This window comes from Simochromis diagramma, unplaced genomic scaffold (genome assembly GCF_900408965.1).
Source record: "Simochromis diagramma unplaced genomic scaffold, fSimDia1.1 OVJJ01000343.1, whole genome shotgun sequence".
Taxonomy (NCBI): Eukaryota; Metazoa; Chordata; class Actinopteri; order Cichliformes; family Cichlidae; genus Simochromis; species Simochromis diagramma.
The window spans coordinates 12,795,004-12,815,984 of NW_024386831.1; the positions used below are offsets into that span (position 1 = coordinate 12,795,004).

Below are 20,981 nucleotides of genomic sequence, written 5' to 3' on the forward strand. Positions count from 1 at the left end.
ACAGATAATCAGGTCTTACTTGTAGAAATGGCATCATTCTCAGGGAAGCGTTAATCTTTGTGTAACCCATTGCAGTGTGAAATTGGAATTGAGTGGCGCCGGTTCTGGCAGTGACATTTAATCTGCCAGCAGAATAGACGAACACCAGGCTTAACCGCGTGCGTGATAGGCGGTTCTACAACAGTACTGATAAATGTTTGCACCTTAACCACCACAGAGGGAAAAAAAAATCACATTTACAAGCTTAATATACACTCATCAGCCTCTTCTTTAAGTACACATGTTCAGTTGCTTACAAATATCTAATCAGCCAATCACATGGCAGCGTTTGGGCATGTAGAAATGATGAAGATCACCTGCTTAAATGTGCTTAAACCACATTGTTCCAGGATGTGGAACAATGTGATTTAAGTGACTCTGAATGTGACACTTTTGGCGTTTTTGATGTCATACGGCTGGTCTGAGTATTGCAGAAACAGCTGGGATTTTCCCAACCAACCATCTCTAGGGTTTACATGCTAAGAAAAAGAGAAACTATGCAGTGACCGGCATTGTAGGTTGCTTCAGAATGACATGAAAGCAACACAAACTCAAATAACCACTCATTAAAAGAAAGGTATGCAGAGAAGCATCTCTGAACATGCAACATGTTGAACATTGAAACAGATGGACTGCAACAGCAGGCATTCACACTAGGTATCCGTTCTGTCTCCACTAAGAACGGACTGAGGCTACAATTCACCAGAACTGGACAATAGAAGACTGGAAAAATGTTGCCAGGTCTGATAAGTCTTGATTTCTGCTGCAACATTCAGACTGTAGGGCCAGAGTTTAGAGTAAACGACATGAAAAGCAGGGATCCACCTGTCTTGTATTAAGGCTGCTGCTGGTGTAATAGAGTGGAAGATATTTTTTGGCACAGTTTGGACCTTGTTGGCTTTTCCTGACATTGTCCATGTCTTTATGACCACAGTGTACCCATCTTCTGATGGCTGCTTCCAGCAGGATACTGCACTATGCCACAAAGATCAAGCTATTTCTAACTGTGTACAAGGCTGTTCTTAGTGGTTTTCAAACTTTATTTGATATACCTAATTCTGTAGCTGATTTAAAAAAAAAAAAAAAAAAAAAAAAAAAAAGGTTGTGGATGTCCCACAGAGCAGGCCCACCTCACAGTTTCAGAATCATTGTTTCAAATGCAAACCTGCATTCCTTCAGTAACACACCTTCTCTGTTTCTTTGGGTTTGCAGGAAATCGTGGACAAAGATGGCAACAGCAAGCTCCTTTCCTTCACTATTCCATCTCTCTCCAAACCATCGATATATCATGAGGTAAGCCTCTCTTCTTCACTGCAGCTCTGCAAGTTGCAGAAGGACTTATAGCTATAAGTCTATATAAGCTATATAAGTTTATAGCTATAAATAGCTATTTAGAAGGTGGCAGCTCAACATCCCAGCACTGCAGGACTTTTTTTTTCATTAACATCACCTTGAGGGGTTAGCTGTCTGTATGTGTTAGTCCCTCTCTGCCAGATCTGTGTCTTTCAAAAATCTAATAAGAAAAGATTGTTCAATCTATGCACTTGTCGATTTCTTTGATTTTTAAATGAGAGCATTTCAACTTTCGTTCATTTTGTGTTTGAGTCGCTTTTGGTCGCTGTCACGGTCACGCTGGCTTCGTGCAAACTCTGACCTGTCTGCTACAACAGACACAGTATTGACTGTTGCTTTGACCTGGAATTCCATTACCAAGAGGTTTTAAAGGACATACCGACTGTTTACTGGCAGCTCATAGCCAGATTTTAGAGCCTTTTTTACTCCTCATAGCACAGAGTGACAGCCCTCAGTAGGTGCTTGTCTCTGAGTTGTGCGTGTGAGTGTTGATGAGACTTGAGTGTGTAGCATGTGCTGAGGGCGATTTATTGCTGTAATTATAAGCTTGAAAGGCTCTATCCTCCATGCTGAGAGAGTGAAGAAAGCATGGAGGAGAGGGTGTGTGTGTGTGTGTGTGTGAGAGAGTGAGAGAGAGTATGTGTGAGTGAGTCACAACAAGCTTCCTCAGCTGTAGTACAGCTCTGCACGTCACGTGGCCTTATCCCTTGGCCTCCAGCATTAGCATACACTCCGCTCACTTGCTTTTTGTTTTTTCTCAGCGCCACTGCCTCGCCTTCTCTGCTCAGTGTCACACAAGATACCTAGGACAGAATATCAATTCAATTTAGAGGTGACTTTTGGTCTGCACACCATCAGAATAAAATGGCCTTGTGACACATCCTCACTTGGACATAGCCAAAGAGGCCACGCACTCGGTCGTTACCTTTTCCTCTTTTTATTTCAACATGAAGATTTAAGATGACTTTGTTTGTTAACCTGAATACCTTAGCTTGTCTCTGGAATGACACAGTGCTGGACAGCGAAATACACCTTGATTATTCAGTTTATCCTCTGTGCTTATGGTAACCTAGAGATATCAGATCTGTAACACGGCAAGGATTAAAATAGGAAGTTAAAATTGTCAGACCATATAGCAGTCACATTGCTGAGGATATAAAACGATCCTTAAGGCCACGTGACATGGTAATTCATGTTGTGTAATTGAGGTTGAAGGCTTTGGGTTTTGGTCAGCTAAACTACACAACAGATCCACACAGCAAATTCTGCTGTCTTGTCTTATGATCAGTATGATGACAAGATCATGAATGCACAAGTGCTCTGTTTATAGAATTTTTTTCCCCACAATATTGCAGAATTTCTGGTGCCCTTCAGAGTTTTTAGCTAAAGAGAATTCAAAAACAATTCTTTTTGAACAAGTTTTGTTGATTTGATCCATTTAAGTATATGACGTATTTAATGAAATGGTCAAATAAGGAGTCATTGGCTTTACCGACTGTTCAGTAGTCATGCTTTCTGTCATGATATGTATGAACTAATACATGAACAAATTTAACTCGGGTAATTTTTGTGAATACTTACTTTCTTTTGTATAATAAAAATAAAGAGAATGAAACAAAACAACAAAAATTACGACATCAGGCCATGAACAAGCTGGATTACTTTGTCTCTACAGTCCCATCAGTTTGTTTTTGTGACATGTAAACCTAGTCTGGTGCTTCCATTTTTCTCAACACGTTTCCTCACAAAGTCTCGTTATAGTTTTCCATTTAAACAAAGAAAAGGGCCATTTATCATTTACTGTCATGCTATAAAGGTGCCACAGCTGGGAAATGTTTAATGAACTGTTTTTCTTTATAGCCTTCTAGCCTGGGGTCAATGGCACTGACAGAGGGAGCGCTCTGTCAACATGACCTGATCAGAGTGGTGTACAGCGGCCTCCATCCTCAGAGAGAGACCTTCACTGCGCAGAACAGGTACTGATTTAGATTTGGATTAGATGTTTAGCTGTAGTTTATACACACTGAGATCCTTTTTTGTTCAATTGGGGGCAGTGGTGCAACTCGCCATACTGAATCAAACTTTGACTAATTTATTTTCATTAATAAAATACTTTATTTATTGTACACCATCTATAAAACCTTTTTAAGATGATCAGATCGTAAGCCTTGATGCTCGCCCAGCCGCCTCTGGCCAGACTTGGCAGGTCTAAAAGCTTTTTTGGCTCTAAAATACTTTATGCTGCTATGGTGATCTTTGCATAGAAATGAAGCAATAGAATGAGCAGATATATATAAATGCCCGTGACTTGTACAGTGGTGTGAAAAAGTGTTTGCCCCCTTCCTGATTTTTCATATAAACTACCCTTTTAAGGTCATGCCACAGTATCTCAATCGCATTCAGGTCAGGACTTTGGTTAGGCTACTCCAAAGTCTTCATTTTGTTTTTCTTAAGCCATAGAGGTGGACTTGCTAATGTGTTTTGGATCATTGTCCTGCTGCACAACCGAACAGATGGGCAAACATTCTCCTTGAGGATGTTTTATTAGATTGCAAAATTCATGGTTCCATTTACCACAGCAAGTCTTCCAAGTCCTGAGGCAGCAAAACAGCCCCAGACCATCACACTACCACTACCATGTTTCACTGTTGGTATGATGTTCCTTTCCTGAAATGCCAGATGTAATGGGACAAAAGTCTTGGGGATCATCAAGATGTTTCTTGACAAAAGTGCGACAAGCTTTTGTCTTCTTTTTGGTCAGCAGCGGTTTTGTCCTGGATAAGAAAGAAACTGGCAAAAATGGAATCCAGTTTTGCTCTGAGCTTAACTGAATCGTCAGTGCACACTTGGAGTAATTTTGGTCGGGCAGGGGAAGGAAGGGTGCTAACATTTTGTCACACCACCATAGCAGATAATCTAGGGGAAGCACAGATAACACTCATCATCTTTAGTGTTTTCCAGAGCAGGGTGGCCCCCTGGTTTCCATAAACACAGAGCATCATAAATATACTGAATGGTTTTCAGCAGGACCAAGCCTCTTAGCTTATCTGGAAATCCATTTGTTGAGTTGGGCGTGAGATAGTGTTTATGAGAAGAAGGCTCAAAGCTCCCGAGAGGTGCCAGCTCAGTGCTACTGATGATCTAGCACCAAGCAATTTACATCCACCTTGCACACAGACTCAGTTAGGCCACTTAGATTCAAGGGCTTCCTCATTGTCCTCCCTCAATATGCACTTAAGGAAATAAAGTATGCTATATGGAAGCTGAAGGCTAATAATAACAAAGGGAGAGTTCTGTATCGATTCCATTTGAGTACCACCAACTTTTTATTCTCTCTCTCTATTTTTTTTAAACAACTATCAAACAGTTTTGTCACAACACAGAGGGTCACGGATGAGTTGTTGTCATGGAAATTTTTGTATTAAATAATTCAGTTTGTGTTGTTGTTTGGGGTGGCTGTGGCTTAGGAGGTAGAGCAGGTCCCCTATAAAGGTTGGTGGTTCAATCCCCTGTCTGTTCCAGTCTGCGTGCCAATCATCCTTGGGCTCCAAGTTGCTCGTAAGAATGTGTGTGAAAGTTGGATAGAAAGCACTTCCATTTAAGAAAATAAAAAGTGCCCATATGAATGGGTGAATGAGGCAAGTTGTATGAAAGTGCTTTAAGTGGTCAATTACAGTAGAAAAGCTATATATATGTATAAGAACTGCTCCATTTGTCACACTTACATGTGGGCCTGATCAGCCTTTGCCATAACTTCTAGCTGGAAGAGCACTTTCCCCCACAGAACTTATGCTACAGTTGCTTTTCAGTGACTTCATTAGTAATTTGTACATATACTACCCAAACCTCACCTGTGTGTTCTATAGCGCCACCCTCTTTAGTTTTATGCATGACTCCTAGTGATGTAAATTTTGCCATCACTGGGTAAAGCGAGGGTTTGTGTCTGACAGTTGTGTGTGTCCATGTTGCTCTACATTAAAATGGACCATCTACTCATGTGTCCTTCAGGAGAAACTATTTGTACACAACTGTCCGTGCTTGTGCCCAGAAGCTAGTATAATCTTGGCCCCTCTCTGTCAAAGCTTCTGAGTTGCGTAGGTTTGCCAAATATTTTAACAATAATCTCTTTACTGGGTGAACCCGCAGCAACAAGTATGCTATCCACTATGAGTTCAAAATGACTTAAATCTTTAGTGTCACTGATTCTGCATCATTGATAAGAAGTCTGTGGAGAGCTTAAGGGCGATTACTGCAGTATATAAGGCTATGCATCTACAAGCGGCACACTGGCTGACAATGCACAAAAGTGCTTAGGCAAGCAGACTGTTTAACACTTCATAGAGTTGATAAATTGCTTGAACCACGCTGCATAATTGTTCTCAGTGAAAGTGTCATACTTTAAAGGTATGATATTGATTAAAAGTGATGTTTCCTTTTTTCACAACTTTTTTTTTTTTTTTTGGACTAAGTTGATTAGACTCCATTAACAGTGTGTTTTTGGTTGCAGGTTTGAAGTGCTGTGTTTCCTCATGCTCTGCTACAACTCTGCTGTGGTCTACATGCCCCTTTCTTCCTATCAGTCAGTCTGTAGGATGAGCTCACGGTAAGAAAAACAAAAACGCGTGTATCTTCTTTTGTTTTGCATTTTCTCCACCCAAGTGATAACCAGCCTCTGCAATGACACATTTTTTGTATTACCTGCTTTCCAGAAATTAGGATTAAAACACCTCATAGGCCGTGTAACCATATCTCAGTACAGACTGCCATCTTTGCAGGAGGATTTGATAAATGCAGTTTTATTTGAAATTAGTTGAACTGACTGTGCTTTTGGCCAATCAAAAACCTTACTGCTGGATACCTGTCTCCATCTGTCTATTTTGGAAACACTGAGACGCCCTAAGGAGAAAGGATCAATGTGGAATTTACAATATGACACAGATAATTATTCCACCGCAGCATGTAGACTATTCAGGATATGAATCGCTGCCTACTGTGACCGATCAGACAGACAACGCCTGAAGCAAGCTCAGTCTAGTCTAGACAGATGGCAAACTGTGACTGTGAAGACTTCAGAGCACGAGAACAGCACTCACTCTTTCAGTTTAGCCTCACAGTAAAGACGTGAGCGCCCTGCTGGCTGACCTTGCCTAACCTTCTATGAGTCTCAAGAAGTTAAGATTTTGTTCCCCTCGCTCAGTGTTTGATGTGTTTCCTCAGGAAGTGTCTGATGTTTCCTTTAGTTGTTCTTCCCATTTAGCCTCATCTTATCTGATGTGTGCTTTCCGCAGCGGTTTAAGGGATGTTGTTTAACCAGTAAAAATCTCTATTCACAGGTTGTGTGTATGCGGCTTCCCGCGGCAACAGCAGAAGCTTTGGAGGGAACCTTGCAACCGAGTGCTGTTGGACCCTGAGTTCATGGTGCAGATGCTGACTGCAGTGTATCATGCCATGTACGTGTCTTTAAAGCAGGAAAAGTGTTTCGGATTTTGCTTATTTCATTATATTATGATTTTTTTGGCAGTTCCACGGCTGCAGAAACAAGTTTCATGCATCATCACTTGTTATATATGCAATATACACATGCTGTTGTTATAAAGGAACATTATCACTTATTTTCAGCTCTATTTTTGTCTTGAGCTGGCTTTAGAGCTTTTTAGCTACCCACTACAGCCAGAATCGGTTTTGGTTGACTTTCATGAAGGATCAATGCATCAGGTCCAGTTTGGGGTCCAGTTTCTTGCCCAAAGGCATTTCTTTATGCTGACTGGAGGAGTCTGGGATCAAACTACTAACCTTCTGACTAGTAAACAAACCCATATGTCTGTTGACCTTTTCCAACAAAAAACACTCGACTTCTGATTAGTAGCTGACCCGATCTACCTCCAGAGCTGCAACCACCTTACTGCTCTGAGAGCAGTCTGAAGCTGCACAGGCCAGAGCGAATGGTGTAAATGAAGCTGAAAAGAGATTCTGTATTTATTGTGGCTGTAGCCAGCTGCTCGTTGTGGGCAACACAACATAATGTTGTTTTTGCCACTGGAACATTGCTAATGAGGGTCTTCTTGATTCTAGTTTGCCATGAGCTGCTGCAGAAATTCTCCTCACAGCATATGCTAGTGCGCCACCAAGAGCAGAAGCTACCCACTGTAGAGAGCGATTACATCAGCAGCGCATTGTGGAAGCAGGTGATTTCATCCCCTACGAGGACAGTCATTGCAAAGCTGATTATAGCTCCTCGATGACAGCAAGTCCTCAGATATGGATATCCTGATACGATGGTGACTGGAATCACTACTGTTGCAGTAGTGGTGTAGCAGAGCGGTTGGGAGAGGATGAGCATGCATTCTGCCTCATCACCTCCATGAGGATACAGAGCAGAAATCAGGAGGTTGGAGCAGGCGATGCACAAAAAAAAGAGGAAAAAAAAAGGCTGTGTGTGACTGTGATTTTAGATGACAGAAAATAATAGCCTTTTTAGTAATCCCTACCATAGGTCACCTCAGTGCTCACTCACGTGAAGGCCAGATGAACATGAATCCAAGCTTCACACTTGGCACTAGCTGAGGACAGTCTGGGATTTAGGTTAATATGGCCGCTAATGCCGAGAGAGGAAGCAAAATGCGCTGGGATATCAGAACATCACAAACAGAAACAGCGTTCACTTGTGCTGTTCAGATTGGAAATTTATTCTACTGTAGAGTAATTTTCAGCCTCGTGAACATCACAGAGTCTGTTTTACCTGCCCATTCATCCCATTTCTTTTGATCTTAAGACTAAAAGGAAGCCCAGAACATTTGTCCCTGCTCGCATGATTGTTGCATTTGCAGGACCACATCAAAGAGTTCAGCCATTCACTTCCTGGTGTTTTTGCAATTTTAATTTATTATTTCCATAGTACTTTTTTTTTCATGGTCATCAGTCCAGGTAGTATCTTGCAGTATCTTGCTCTGCAAAAATAAGATTCAGTATTTATTGGACATTTTCTGTTCTAAGTTAAATACATGTTTATCAGTCTTTGCTGATTTTCAGTTGGAATTTGATAATGTTTCCATATCCCTGCATTTACACAATTTTACACAAATTAGCAGCCATTAATGTGCCAGTATTCTATTTAGTAACTGTGAAAACCATTTATGTGTGACATAAAGTTTGCTTTTCTAAATGCTTTATATTTTATTTCACTGCGAGGAAAAAAATTCAGCCTATTTTCTTGCATTTCAACAGCGTGACAGAGAGTATAATCCCTCTGTTTAGATACGTGCCCAAGTTATCCACCACGCCCTCGCTGTAGCTGCAGGCATTACTAAATAACTAATAATAGATTAGAGGATATGATTCAGACGTCAAGGCACCTTGTGAGACATTCCAGATAGGCTCGCAGCATGACATTGTTAAATGCCGGTGTGTGTGTGTGTGTGTGTCTTTTGTTGTGATTTGCAGATACAATGGAGAGTGGGAGATGGGGCGAGAAGCTCTGGAGGACATTCTGTACCGAGCCCAGCTGGAGCTTTACTCCCAGCCTCTCCTGGTAAGACCTGCAGCACAGCAGTAAACTCCCACCTGTCTATAATTAAATCCCGAGACAAAATAAAAACCATGGAGTAAAATAATGGCTTTGATCTGCCTTTTTTTTTTTTTTTTTTTGTCCTCAAATTCGAACCATAACCAGGCTTTAAATCTTGTTATACCTCCTGGCTTTGCTCCTTTAATTGTTTATTGATCTGCACCTGTGCATGTGTCGACTTCAGCTGGGGAACGCCATGAAAAACTCGCTGCCGGAAAGCGCTCCCGACGCACCGCGGGGCCGCAAGGTGCTGCAGGTGGAGGTGACGCCCACCATCAGCCGTATATCAATCTCGGCCATCACCACCGCCTCGATACGACGCCACCGCTGGAAGAGAGAGGGTGAGACTTAAAATCTGCCATCTTGGCTGCAGCACACAGGAACGCGAGCCAGGCCGCAGTGCAGGAAGTAAATCTGGATGCAGAGTAGATTACTTCTTCTTTTTTTTTTTTTTTTTTTTCCCGCCCTTTCATCAACCTCATGAATTATCCGTAGCACTTGAGGATAGTTTGAAGAAGAAAGTTAAGCAAGTGCATGGTTATGATTTAAGCTGTAATCTTACAGGTTATTACTTTTTTCCCTGATCTATAAAAGCCCGCAAGAAGGAGCTATTTGGTGAGAAAATGACTTCTCTGGTGTTTTCTTTTTTCCCCCCTTTCCAGTGAGAAGAAAACCCGTTTCCTCTGTACTTCAGTTACACCATTAGCATCATCTAAATGGTGTTTCATGTCAGTTATTGTATGCAACTGTGGTCATATAGTCTGTGTTTGCAGTGTTTGTGCCACTCACTGCTCCTTATTGCTCTTTTTTTCCTTTTCTTTTCTCTGTTTTTGCTTGTCCTGTCTATTACGTGCTTTGTTTCACTGGTTAAGATGAAGAGAGAAATGGTGCCTGTAGTTTCTACTGTCTCCATTTTACCAAGTATTTATGGGGTAGTTCCTATTTTTTCCATATCTTGTGATCTACCCGTGAATTTAGAGACAGTAGTTAGGCCTGCTCTGGCTATGATGAGGCCCGAATTGATTGAAGCTTGCTGCTACTAAAGCGACACATTTCCTCATCTGTGTTGTTGACTCCCAGATTGTTTTGACTACTCAACCGATGCAGAGTTGAGCCTCATCGTCAATCCTAGCCTCGCCCAGCACCAACACCGCCACCGCACCCACTGGGATCCCACGGCTAAAGAGGAAAGAGGAGGGCGGCAACACAGCCACCACAGCAGCAGCAGCAGCAGCATCATTCCCCCCATCACTCTCGAGGGTAGGGGACGGGGGCGGACGCTCAGAGCAGGGCGGGTCTCAGGAGGAGGTGCCCCCTTCGATCTGTATCATCCCAACCCTCCTCCTACTACCCCTTCTCGGCTTGAGGCGGTTAACTCTGCCCTTTCCATTGTGGCTGCCTCTTCACTTCCCCAGAGTATACTAACTCATCCAGTCTTATAAGACCCTCAGCCAACAACCCCTCTAATGCAAAACCTTTGCTATGTTTTTGCCTCATTTAAGAGTGGAAGAGTCGCCTATTCTGGGTTTGAAGGAAGTGTGGTTGGCTTAGTGGCCGTTCTGCATGGGCCTGTCGTCATGTCATGTTCTCTCTTTCTTCCCCTCATCATGCCTTCAACGTTAAACTGCCACCCTTGTCACTCACTGAGCATGTTTAGTGTCCAGCTTGACCTTCTACTCTGCGCTTTCCAAACTCTCCATGTTTGATAATTGGGTTTATTGATTTATATTTTCTACAGCTTTGACAGGGAATATGCATCAGTTTTACAAAACGGGCTCAGAGTATCCGGCATCTTCTTTCTGAACTCGCCCCTTGAGGTGTTTGATAGCATTAAGTTTTGGGTCTGTGAGGCCAGCAGCACCCATCTGCTGCTACCACCCTTCCCTGCAGAAAGAGAACCTCCGATTTGTTTGTGGTGTTTTCTTTTTCTTTTTTTTTTTTATTAGTCCAGCACCTTTACTCTGTCCTAAGTTTGTGTTCCATTATGTTGCATTTCTTTTCCCCAGCTCAGTGAGTGAAAACAAGCCCTGCATGCACACGCTACAGCAAGCTTCAGTGATTTCTGCTCAAACAAGAAACGTCGGATCTTTTAGCTTATCAGAAAAAAAGGCCAAGTTATAAATTGAATGCCGTCAGTCCACTATTTCGAGCGGGGATTGTAGGCCCATTTTGCATCCTTTAAATGTGTGTCCATTTCCATTCATAAACGTTTAGAAATCTTGAAACGTCAGACGCATTTCCTGGCTTGTGGTCAGTGTATGTCTGAGTGCCATCTCGTCTTCTTCCAGTGAGTTTTCATTGAACGCCGCTCTGAAAGAATCCTTTATCATGATTTTGTTAGAAAGAAATCTGCCACATATTAAAGAGAAACATGGGATTATTTCAAAAGCAGTCAGTTAGTTGCGATTCTCTTGCAGGAAGTCGAAACCTGTTTGTTTGCCTCTCCATTGCATTGAAATTGAAAGTTGCTTGTGCCTTTGCATGTTTAAACTTCTTATAGCATATTCTTTGCACCGCAACCATTTTTCTTTTTTGTTTTGAGTTCCTTAGAGGAAATTATTCATTCAGCTCGGGTCACTTCAAAGTAAAAGTATAAAATGTGCTATTTTAATATTGCTAAATCTGAGGTGGGAGCAGTTTTAAAAACTCTGAACTGATGATGTAAGATTTTTAAAAGAGCCCGACTGATGCAGGAGCTTTAGTTTATTTCGAAACTTTGTGGTTTTAAAAACAATCTGAAAATGAATTTAAATATCAGTCTTTATTAGAAATCTTTAATGTCTGTCCTCTTTAGTTCTAAAGCGATCCTATCTCATACGTTCTGCGTTGTAACCAGAACATATGAGAATGAGCCGCTGAAGATCATCAAAGACTCTTAAGGAAAAATTCCTTATGTGTATTTATTGATATGTATGGACTCTGTTTATGGTAGGAAAACAGGTCCTTTTTCAAATATACACTGCTGTAGTCAAAATTCATCAAACATGCAGGTCTGTAAAAACACAGTTACCCATAATGCCTTCTACTGGACAAACCTTCCATTAGTGACGATCATTATATAGTTAAAGTTTACTTCTTTTGTATGTTGGTTTATATTTTACATAATACAAACTCTGATGCTTATGTGCAGTGAGTTTAACTTCTGCAGATGAAATTCGCCTACGGATTGAAAAGTGCTGTTTTAGCTTGTAACACCAAATTTCTGTTATGCAAAGCACAAAGTTCATCCTCATTAATAATGTGACCAACGATTTAACTTTTAAACATAAACAAAGCATTGAACTTTACAGGGAAAATATGGATAGTTTGTATGCTAAGTAGCACTTCCTCCCTTTATTTTTGTTTTGAATTGCAAAGCTAACACTGACCCTCTCAGCTATATTGCGGGTTATGTGTATTTTCTTTTTTCTGCAGAAGCAATGATTTTTGCAGGTTTACTTTAAAATGCTGCTCCTCAGATTGACCTTGAATGCACCATGAAGAGTTTTTAAAATGCTCCCCACTTAAAAACTGAAATACAAAATATGTTATTTCAGTTATTTCCGGCTAAATTTCACAGCGCATTGAAATGACTGGGAACCGGCAGGAAGTATATAAATCTGTTGCATGAGCAAACATAAGCAAAGTGTAGTCAAAAGGCTAAAACATGGAAAAACCACTGGCTGCAGCCTTGTTGGTAAAGATCACCAATACCACTCTTCATTTGGGGGACTGGGTTGGCCTGTGGTGGTTTGCAGACTGGCTCATTAAGCCTCGCGGGCTGTCAGCTCTAACTGGAAGGCTATTGATCTGGCGAGGTGTACGGACTCGCATCAGCGCTTTCCACAGATTGGCAGGCACATCTCGGCCGGCCAACCACGTGACCGCTGGGCCAGTGCTGCAGGAGAGACGAGGGATGGGGCAGGAGAGCATGTGTCTTCTCCTCATGTTATGTGCATGTCAGTCCAGACCTTTTTCTTCTCAGTTTTCTGCATTCCTTTTTCTGGTGCTGTCTGTGGTTTCCCTGTCATCCGGGTCTGCTTGTCCCAACGATGCATGACAGAGAGAGACAGCTGATCATCTCTCTTCTTTTAACAGCCTTTACCCTGCATACTGTATGTCAATAACTTGCTTTTTTTCTAACACTTTATCATCTTTTTTCCTTTTCAGCTTTCAAAGTGAGGATACAAATGGATTAAAAATGTTTTAATCTTTAGGTCTTTATTCAAATATCGTGCCTATTAGGCTATAGATTATTGATGATTGCATATCGTGATTAAAAAAAACTCAGCTCTTTGAGCCAGGGTATTGAACTCTCACTTTGCCCAAACAAACAGCTGGTCAGATTTCAGTCAATCTGTGTTACATCAGAGGATCAGAGCTCAGGGTCATTATGCAGTCTATTGAACTGAGCCTCTGTTTGGTGCTTAATGACTGAGATAATGAAGAAGCACAGTCTGTCGAGCGTAAAGTGTTGCACTTTTAGAAGGGGAACTAATTAAGTCTGCTAATTTATTTTGGAGTATTTCTAATCATCTAATCATAGTCATTATTACTGCTAAAATTTTTACAAGCCATTTGACAACACTGTAAATAAGAATTAGAAGACACGGCTTTGTGTTAACGAGCCAGAGCAGCAACTTCTGTGACATGTGGACGAGATTATAGATTATGAAACTTTGCAGTTATGAAGTGTTTGGAAGGTTTTATAAAATGAGAGTAAAAGTTTTGCTCAGTCAGGTCATACTCAGCTCAGCATTTTGTGATTTCACTCACATTTCTCTTTGCTTTTGTTTTGCTTTCTTCTGTCTATGTTCATTCATCGTCACATTCAGACGCTGATGGCATGAGCGGCGGGGAGGACTCCTTCAATATCAACGACCCAGACGAGGGTTTCTCCTCTGGGGCGTCGAACAGCAGCCAGCCCAGTGGCACCAAGCTTGGCGGCAGCGTGGGGCCCAGGGGTGGCAGCCTGAACAGCAGCACGAGCAGCATCAAGAAAGCCATTACTGCGCGACTGTCTCGGGACAAGGAGCGAGAGCGGGAGAAGGAGCGGGAGAAAGAGCGGGAGACAGACAAACAGGCGGAGTTGTCTGCGGATCTTCAGGCCGCCACGAGGAGGCATCAACAGAGGCAGCAGTCGCCTCCAGCGAGCATCAACTTGGACGCCATCCAGCTGAGCCCCATAAAGAAGCACCTGAGCTTCCCCGCGGGCCCCATGCTAGTGAGGACTGGCAGCACCTCCTCCAGCAAGTCCTTTGACTGCACGAATTTCAACCTGAACGGAGGCGATGGCGAGGAACACGAGGAGGCAGGAGGCTCTGAGAGGGAAGGGCTTCTAGCTGGGGGTTCTCACCGGCACTCCACCATCAGTTTGCAGGAGGAACACCTGCTCAGGCCGGAGGAGGCTCAGGCCCTGCTGTCTCCTGGAGCACCTCTTACCAAGCAGTCACGCTCCCCCAGCTTCAACATGCAGATCATATCACAGGTCTAACGTCCAGTGCAGGGAATGGCGCGCACACTCACACACACGAATACCTACATAACACACACAGATTCATGCAGTTTCTCTCCGCGACTCTCTACAGCTCGACTATGACGTCTTTCTACCTGTACGTCTGTCTGTGTATGTGTGTGTGTGTGTCTAAGAAATTGAAACACATTGAGATCTCCAGAGCTGTGTTTCCACCCCGTTAAACATCCATTAAAATTTGTAATTGAGACCTGCTGTCGTCGTGGGTGGATGAAGTCACTGACAGCACAACAACGTGAAAAGTAGTGAATCGTGACCGGCTGCTCCTGCTGTAACTACGGTCGAGTGTAAGAGTCCAGCGTGTCACTGCGTCCTCCTCTCTGCCAAGCTGAGCATTCCACATAGAAACTCTCCTCAAAGGGAGGCTGTGACGAGAGGAGATCTGCAAGGATTTCAGGCTAGCTGTAGGTCATCCGTGACATTTCAGATTATTACGTTTTCCAGACTGAATCAGTCAAAAATGAATCAGCAATAACACTTACCGTCGCTCATTTGGAGAAGAGTGGGGGACTCGGTTGGTCTGTCTCTTCATTCCTTCTCCTTCATTCCCGGGGCTCACGTGCAATCGTTCTTGCTGATTATCTTCCTCGTTAATTGCTGTTTTTTGGGTTTTTTGTTTTAATTCGACAGAGAGTTTTATGAATAACAGATCTTTAAATGTTTTAAATCAGAGTCCAAAGAAGGGTTTTCTTTTTTGTGTGTGTGTGTGACAGTAGTTTGTCAGGCCCAAGTGATTCTTTAGGGTTAAGGCCATGACCTGTTTTTTGTCACAGAAACAATTCTCATTTAATCTGTAAAATCTAACAAATAGGATTGTTGTAAAACCAAACTGGAAGGGTGGCGAGGCTTTGTCCTTCCCCGAGATTTTAAATGGTTAAATCTAGAGAAATAAATACTGTGCAGCTACGGGAAGACTTTTGTCTTGCGGTTTGGTTTAAAATCGGAATCTCGATGAATAACTGCATTGGACCGTGCACACTTTTGCTGACTGTATGTTAAATTTGCGGTTCAAACCGCTCAATGGATCCTTCCGTCTAAGAGCACTCGTTAGTGCGCGTGTAGGTCTGTGTTAAAGCTTGTGTGTTGGCGTCATGTCTGAGCCGGTGAAGTGCTGCCCTCTGGAGGTGTGTACCAGTCACTGCTGACCGCCTGTTTTTGTGCTCTGATTGGATGCTTATAAAACATTTTGTTCTACCTCATTGTGTGTTCACCTGCCACTCAGACACGTGTCTCCCAATCAGAATGCAGAATGGTTCAAAATCAGACTGATGACCAATTGGGAGGATTGCAAGCGGTTTCACACTGCAGCTGTGACGACACTGTAAAGATTTGTGCGCATTCGTGTGACAAGTGTGGCTGAATATCCTGGCCTTGCATTTCAGTTGAGTACCATCATGTGCAGTTTTTACCTGCAAAACAAAAACCGTCAGGCTTTTCTTCTTTTTTTTCCTGTCATATATCAATCAGTCTCATTTGGGTTATTATTTTAAGTCCCTAAAATGCCCTGCTTTGATTTTTATTTTTATTTTTTGGAAGTGCAATTTCAATCACATACATGGAGTTAGATCTCTGCTGTGAAACGGCTGCATCTGCGCGCAGTGCTCGCTAGCCTTCTGTAGTACCCCCTGTCCGGGCTGAGGGATTTGAGCACGGCGTGCTTGTCTGCATGTTTAGTGCCCTGCGAAGCGCCGGCTGTTTCATTGGCATGAAATGCCCGGTGAGCCAAACCCGAGTTTTGTCCTCGTCTTTGCCAGATGTGCCGATACGCATCCTCTCCTTAAGGACTTTCGGTTTCCCCTCCTTTGGATGTCTTAAATTTAAAAATGCCTTCTTTTTTTTTTCTCCTGTCTGCTGTTCTTATTTTAAAATAAAATTTAAAAAAAAAGGGATCTCTAGACACATGGTTCAACGTGCCCTTAGATGCAGCTTCACCTTTATTTGCCATTTAACAAAAAAATAAAAAATAAAAAAAAATAAAAATCATCACTTAGTATAGCTGTTCACATATAAAAGCAGTATATGAAGCGTCTGTGTACTGTAGTAGTCAGCGGTTGTACTGCATTTCCATGTTTTGCTCAAGTGCTTGTTTAAAAAGAGAATGAATGATTAATATATATACATATGCATATATATATATTTATAAAAGTCAGTTCAGTGTGCAGTGAAAATCCCACACGCTCGTGCTCCTGTGCTTGAAACCCTCACAGCTGCTGCTCCTGGTCCTGAGTGAGTCCTGTGTGTGCTTTAGCCTTACACATTTCAGGCCAAAAAGCCTCAGTAGTCAGCTCTTTGGCCTCACATCCTCTTCCTCCTCCTCCTGAACTGGACTGGACTGTGGAGGATGAAGAAGAGAGGAGAGTAGCTACAGTTCACACTCTCACCTGGTCCACTGTCTGCTGTCATCGTGCTGTGTGGCTCTCGGCGAGCCGTGTTTTCCCATTTACTGTATTTTGCTGTGAGTCGAGTGGCACCTTTTGGCTGTTGTTTGTTTTTGTTTTGTTTTTTAAACTGTTAACGTGTTCTTGTCATTCACACGACTCCCCCTCACCTGAGGGGTACCAGCAGCCACTTTGGTGCTGCACGCTGCCACAGAGTGACAAATGTCCGAGAGTGTGTGTGTGGGAGTGTGTGCGTACGCAGTGTTATTTGCATGTGATCAGGGTGGGAAATGAACGTTAAAGTTTGACTGTGGCTGGAAATTTTAGCTGCCATAGATAAGCTTATAAATCCTTAAGTCTATTTGAATTTCAATAAAGAAAAAAATATATTTTATTTAAATAAAGTTCATTTCCTGTCCTGCATGTGACAACTGTGGGCTTTGTTTTCATACAGTAGAATGCACTTTAATCCATCCACCTCTCTCAAGATAGTAATCGAAATGACATCCATTTATGTGCAAATACACTCAATGCAGGGTTTTAGTCTCTTTTAAAGTAGCATTGTGTTGGATGTCACATCCAACACAATGCTATTTTTTTGTTAAAGTCAAAGGGTACAGCTATTTATTATATTTTTTTCTTTTTAAAACCAAAAATATATATAGATATATATAGATATATATAAAATGGGGTCTGGAAGGTCTCAGGAGATTATCAGAAAGCCACATTTAAAAAAATAAATAAATAAAAAAATAAAAAAATGGCAGCACTAAAATTTCTGTTCTTGACATCAGAATTGATTCTATGCAACATTTCCCCCACCCTCTCCTTTTTATTTTTTTATTTTGGTGGACGGGCTTTCGCCGATCCTCGTCGGGTGGGAGGGGCCACATGCATTTAAGATGATTTTTAAAGGTGCAAGACCTCAACAGTGTCACCATTCAAAGATTCTGTTTATACACCCTGCCGTGGTGCTACAGAGCAAACGACTTCTCTTACATGGGTGAATTAAGAGGACCATGGACACCTGGACTCTGAGTGCATGTTGAGCCCTTCTGTCAGTTTGCTGCTCTGTGGCTCAAAGACGCCAGTCGGTGTATTAAATAGATTAGCGATTATGAATGCTTCAAGGGAAGCTGCTGGATGATGTGATTACACTGTACTAATGATGTTATATAAATGGAGAAAGACTTATTTTAAATCTTGTAAATAAATGTACAAAGGTGAAGCAAGATGAATATAAAAAAAATGAACATAAGTCTGAAATGTAGAGAAATTAATGTATATTGTTGAATAAATATTGTGCTGTAAGGGACCTGACTGTGTGTGAGTGCTTTAGTACACTCATCATTACACATCACATGACTACTTCCAGTTTTAGTACCCAGTTTGGTTTCACTATATAACTGCAAAAGTCTCAAGTCACCTGTCATTTCTTTACATTTCATTTAAATGAGCCAGACTTTATTGTAAGTGGGGTTTTTTAAGTGGTCTTGAGCAAGAGAAGTCTTTATTTAAATTTAAAAGACTATCCTTTATTATAATATCTGTATACAATACAGAGCATTGTATCAAAAAATGCAAGTAAATAAATATTTTAAATACATCAGAACAACCCATTGTCTACAATATAAAAACTTAGTCGTCTGAATTCAGTCAGCTAATTTTGTGAACTGACTGTGTTAGCTTATTTGCTGTTAGCTAATGGTTCCACTGAGTCAGAACAGTTTTGCTGTTCAGGGAGAACGGAAATTGGAAAGAAAATTATTACAGCTACTGTGAAACAAGCAACGCTGTTAACGGTCAATAGTGCTGAATGCAGAGCGACCTTACGGCCGGTGTCTCTGGGCTTTTTGAGTCTTCAATCCTGCCTGATCACATTTTAAAAGAAGGCAACTTGGCGGACCGCCATATTTGACGGAAATTACGTCACTAATGTTAATCTTCACTCCAGTTTTTCGTAATGGATTTGGCTCAGTTGTCACAGCAGAGAAGTAATTCTCACCACTCTTAATGCAGTTCTGAAAACAGTTGAGGCATTTTTCATATCACAGACTCGCCTCTGCAAAAGACAATCAAATCCTTTCTCACATTTGTCAGAACATGAATAGTCAGTCAAGCACTTCAACTTTGTGATGAATGAATAAAGACTTTTCATCACCCATTAAAGACTGAGTCATCAAAACTGATGAAATGGAGACAAGCTAAATAATACTCATTAAAACATATGCATAGGAAAACAAACAGAAAATCTATACAATCTAAGAACATAGCACAAACTACTGCATAGTCCTGTAAATTCATGCTTCATACGTTCAGCAACCGCTTTATTAGGTACACCTGTTCCTGTACTGAGTCTCCTGCACAGCCATCTTCAGGGTTTACAGGGATGAAATGAGAAAATATCCAGTGAGCAAGCGTTCTCTGGGTGAAAATCCTGGTTATGTCAGAGGGAAATGGCCAGATGGCTTCAAACTGATAGAAAGGTAACAAAAAAAACATTTATACAAACAAGCTATGCAGAAGAGCATATCTGAAAGCACAACTCATTTGACCTGGAAACAGATGGTCTACAGCAACTTCGTCAGTCTGTGACTACTGACACTGAAGAAGTCACTTGGGTGAGTGGCAAAACTTTTCTCCCACTGAAAACACTACATCCAGAAGAACAGAATTAACTTTTTGGGATTTCCTTACCTGGATGATTGAGCATGCATCAACACAAATGGTGGAGAGTCCCAGATATTTAACCCCTAGTGAATTGTTTCTTAACAGGGTTGTTGACCCACTATTGATCATGTGCCTCGACATCTGCACCAAGGTGTGAAAAAAGGCGTGGGTCTTTATCAGCAGAGGTTTTGGGTGACACCATTGTGAGGCCTTGCCTCACCCTATTATGTGACCCATTGAGATCACCTGAAGGAAGATGTGAGTGGAGGTTGAGATCCCTTCCCAGGCACTTCAACCCCAAAAAGAAATTGAGAATATAAATTCTATCTACAATTCTAATGGTGTAACCAGGGCATTTTTGAGAAAAGAGCTAACGCTTTTACATTTAAGGTGCGGAGAGTCCTGCTGAAGTTCTGCAGAGCTCCGGACTTACCAGACTTCTTAGTTTACATGAGGGATAGAAAATGCTATTTCAGCTTAAATCCACAGTCAATCAAAAAACCTGTAGTGATCCCATATGTGTCTGGAGTATCGGAGCAGTCGAGACACATTTTTTCTAAACACCGGGTCTCTGTGGCTTTTAAACCCCAAAACACGCTGCGCCAAAAATTGGTCTGATAGGTTTGTAGCTTGAACCCATCCGCTGGAACGTTGAAGACAATATAATTACACTGCAAAGCAAGACACAAGTAGGCAAGCTTCTTCATGTTTCTCGTGCACGGGAGAGAACCGGACAGGCGCCGTTCCTTCGCTTGACCCCAGTTGCTCTCGTCCGTTCTCCCGTACCACTGCCCTTTTATTGAGGTTACATGAATATGCATAAGTTCATTAACATATGACGTCTACATACACACAAAGAGTACCTTGCCTGTGTGTGTGTGTGTGTGTGTGTGTGTGTGTGTGTGTGTGTGTACTGCTGATCAAAGGGTCAAACATCCTCTCTCTCTTTTTTACATAAATACTTTGTGCTGCCAGGAGCAAAGTCCAGCACAAACGTCTGTCTCCCTCCGACTCACTCTTGGTTGCTTAGAAACCCATGATAACAACAGCAGTCGGTGTCACAGACCACATGTTCTGCTCCGCACACACTCACACAAATACCACTCACACAACAACAACAAATATCCTCACAACCAAGAAAAATTAGGCCTATTGTCTCAACGCAGTCTCACACAGTGACTGCGCGCTTCGCCGCACACAGTGGCAAAGACTTACAACGCAGTCTCACACAGTGACCGCGTGCTCCGCCGCACACAGTGGCAAAGACTTACAACGCAATGATCACGCGCTTTATCGCACACAGTGATAAAGAATTTCAACGCAACCTCACACAGTGGTCGCGTGCTTCGCCGCACACAGTGGCAAAGACTTAAACTTACTTGGTGTTGCTTAGCATGTAATATCAGCATCGAATCCCGCCGATCGCCATTCATCGAGGAGAAAAGACAGACAGTTAATCCACAGG

The 20,981-nt window shown here is 42.1% G+C and overlaps 1 protein-coding gene across 4 annotated transcripts in view; it reads left to right on the top strand.

Annotated features, from left to right (window-relative positions):
- Positions 1-18,159, top strand: part of LOC120731124 (protein FAM126B-like) — a 50,057-nt gene extending 31,898 nt beyond the window's left edge. For 3 of the 4 annotated variants that reach the window (XM_040027952.1, XM_040027951.1, XM_040027953.1), the window contains 8 exons: positions 1,252-1,332; positions 3,253-3,368; positions 5,900-5,995; positions 6,726-6,842; positions 8,833-8,920; positions 9,141-9,297; positions 10,037-10,216; positions 13,771-18,159. In XM_040027952.1, the coding sequence (XP_039883886.1) occupies positions 1,252-1,332; positions 3,253-3,368; positions 5,900-5,995; positions 6,726-6,842; positions 8,833-8,920; positions 9,141-9,297; positions 10,037-10,216; positions 13,771-14,429 (1,494 nt within the window). In that variant the 3' untranslated portion in view covers positions 14,430-18,159. The remainder of the gene's footprint in view (positions 1-1,251; positions 1,333-3,252; positions 3,369-5,899; positions 5,996-6,725; positions 6,843-8,832; positions 8,921-9,140; positions 9,298-10,036; positions 10,217-13,770) is intronic. The other variant, XM_040027954.1, reaches the window with a different exon arrangement.
- The last annotated feature ends 2,822 nt before the right edge of the window (positions 18,160-20,981 follow it).